We start from the raw sequence: 2,256 nt of genomic DNA, 5'->3' as shown, positions 1-2,256 counted from the left end.
ATTAAATATCTGACAGTGATCATTACACAGGGTGGCTCTAATTCCTCACTTCACCATCTGTGTCGCAGCTGAGCGTGCACATGGGTCAGAGCTGCCGTGAGGCACCGCACATTTTCACGTCAAGTTTGGATTTTATAAATCACAACCTTGGCGTAAAAAGTGGCGTACGCAAGTTTCTGGGCTCAAATTGTGCGTACGCCAGTTTTATAAATCTGACCCCTGGGCTCAAATTGTGCGTACGCCAGTTTTATAAATCCGACCCCTGGTGTCAAGCTGGCTAACTGCTGTCATGGTCTGTGTTTATTTTCTTTAACTTTCTAGTGTTTTCAATGTTTCCCTGTTTTGCTCTGCCCTACAGCCCCACCCACGCACACCTGATCCCTCTTGTGTCTCCCCAGGTGTTTCCGATATGTCTCTTAATTTGTTTACCTTTATATTTGGTGTCTTGTCCTCAGTCTGGATCCATTCATTGTGCTGTTTACACAGCCATTGTGGTGTTCTCTGTGTTCCTGTTCGCCTCAGAGTTTTTGAGCTGCCCTGCCAGCCTTTTTATTTTATTAATAAATCTTTTTGTTAAACTTTGGATTTTTGCCTGTGCCCTGGGTTTATCCTGCCTGCACCTCACAACTGCTGGCATGGCAAGTGGTTTGTCAGCTGGATGTGGGCCAAGTTTGGTAACAATGGCACCGTTTTTAAAATGCCACAACTGGCCCAGTTGTGGTTTGGTTTATGTGGTGCTGGTCCATACATAGACAACCCAAAAACACGTACAATAGGTTGTCTTCAGGCTCAGGCCTCCCTTAAAAAAAGAGATCTGCGATCTCAACGGGATTCGCCTGGTTAAATAACGGTAAATAAAATAAATAAATAAAAAACATTGGCAAACCACAACTGGATCACCTGGCTATCATTCTTGGCTGTATCTGGGCCGAGTGCAATGCGTGGGCCAGAACTGGGCCAAATAAATTTTGCCATGTGGGGCAATGTAGAGCCAACCTCTAACTCCACCTGGTGTCTATTTGTGATCAAATCCCTAATTGTCCGATAGTGAGACCCAGAAGTGTCCAAGTCCTGCGCAAAGTTGGACCAAACACATGAAGACATTTAAAAAGAACACATACAGGTTAAGCTTTCTATACAAATTAAAGTGAGAAAAAGTCTCAAACAAAATCTGAGCATGTGGCGTTAACATCCCACGAAGAGCGTTCCCCCCCCCCCCCCCCGAGGACTCACGTGAGGTGGATTTTATTTGTTAGATGTTAGAAAGAAACCATCTCTGCCACCAGAAGCTCCTTCCCTCAGGGACAAACAACTCAAGGACTCTAAATAGCTCTGACAACACTGATTTCATTACTGCCTGAAGTGAAGCCTGTTGGTTCTCATTGTGTTGAAGTGTTTTTACTGCAGACTGATGCTTTGAAGGAGAGGGATTGTTCCAGTCTGAGTATGAGGTGGGATGAAGTGTAAGTAAGGCAGTGATATTCCTGAAACATGTTTGTTTTCTAGGGATTAAGTATGAAAATGAAAATAATTACAAGCAGCTGCCTGTTGTAAATTCAACATTAAAGAATATAGACTTTATAGTCATAAAGACACTAATGTCTCAGTCTTCTCTACACACAAACCATTAGTCGAACATCATTTAATGTCAAAAATCCTCAGTAAATTTTATGAATTTATATCCAAAATAAAAACAAAACTCACCACAAACAAAGCCTTCGTCTTCACCCAGGGGACAATCCGTGTGAAAGTTACACACTTGGCTCTGATCAATGCAGCTGTCCGAGTTTTCACAGTGGAATAGGTTTTCACAAGCCATGRTCATGTTGCCTGCATCACCAACATCATCATCATCTTCATCATCTGCAACCACACAACACAGATGTCATTACACCACACAGGAACTGGCCAAAGTCAAATCTCTGGTACGGTCGTGGTAGCAGATCCATTATCTGTGTCTCGTAGAAAAATAACAGAAAAACTGCCAATTCAATAAAAATCTTTATCTGTAGTTCTTTCGTAAAAACAGTCAACAAACAAACAAAACAAAAAAAATGAAAACAATTCCCTTTTTACTTGTTTTATTTCCAGTAACACATGGTTACCTTGGTCAAAAAGCTGTATTAATCCGTGCTTCTGTGATCCTTCTCAGTACTTTTTTTCTACTTAGGTCAAGACAGGAAGTAACGCTTTCAAAATAAAGTATGTATTTCACAATAATGTTCAATTTAAGCTCTCGTTTACCTCAATAAATGT

General features: G+C 41.3%; 1 protein-coding gene across 3 annotated transcripts in view; it reads right to left on the bottom strand.

Moving 5' to 3' along the window:
- ltk (leukocyte receptor tyrosine kinase) overlaps window positions 1–2,256 on the bottom strand; it is a 64,604-nt gene that overhangs the window by 26,112 nt on the left and 36,236 nt on the right. For 2 of the 3 annotated variants that reach the window (XM_014014233.1, XM_014014239.1), the window contains exon 6: window positions 1,705–1,863. In XM_014014233.1, coding sequence (XP_013869687.1) covers window positions 1,705–1,863 — 159 coding nt within the window. Of the gene's footprint in view, window positions 1–1,704; window positions 1,864–2,105 lie in introns of all 3 variants that reach the window. The other variant, XM_014014242.1, reaches the window with a different exon arrangement.

This window comes from Austrofundulus limnaeus, unplaced genomic scaffold (genome assembly GCF_001266775.1).
Source record: "Austrofundulus limnaeus strain Quisiro unplaced genomic scaffold, Austrofundulus_limnaeus-1.0 Scaffold2, whole genome shotgun sequence".
NCBI lineage: Eukaryota > Metazoa > Chordata > Actinopteri > Cyprinodontiformes > Rivulidae > Austrofundulus > Austrofundulus limnaeus.
The sequence above is the reverse complement of the archived record's forward strand: the minus strand, read 5'-3'. Positions and strand labels throughout refer to the sequence as shown.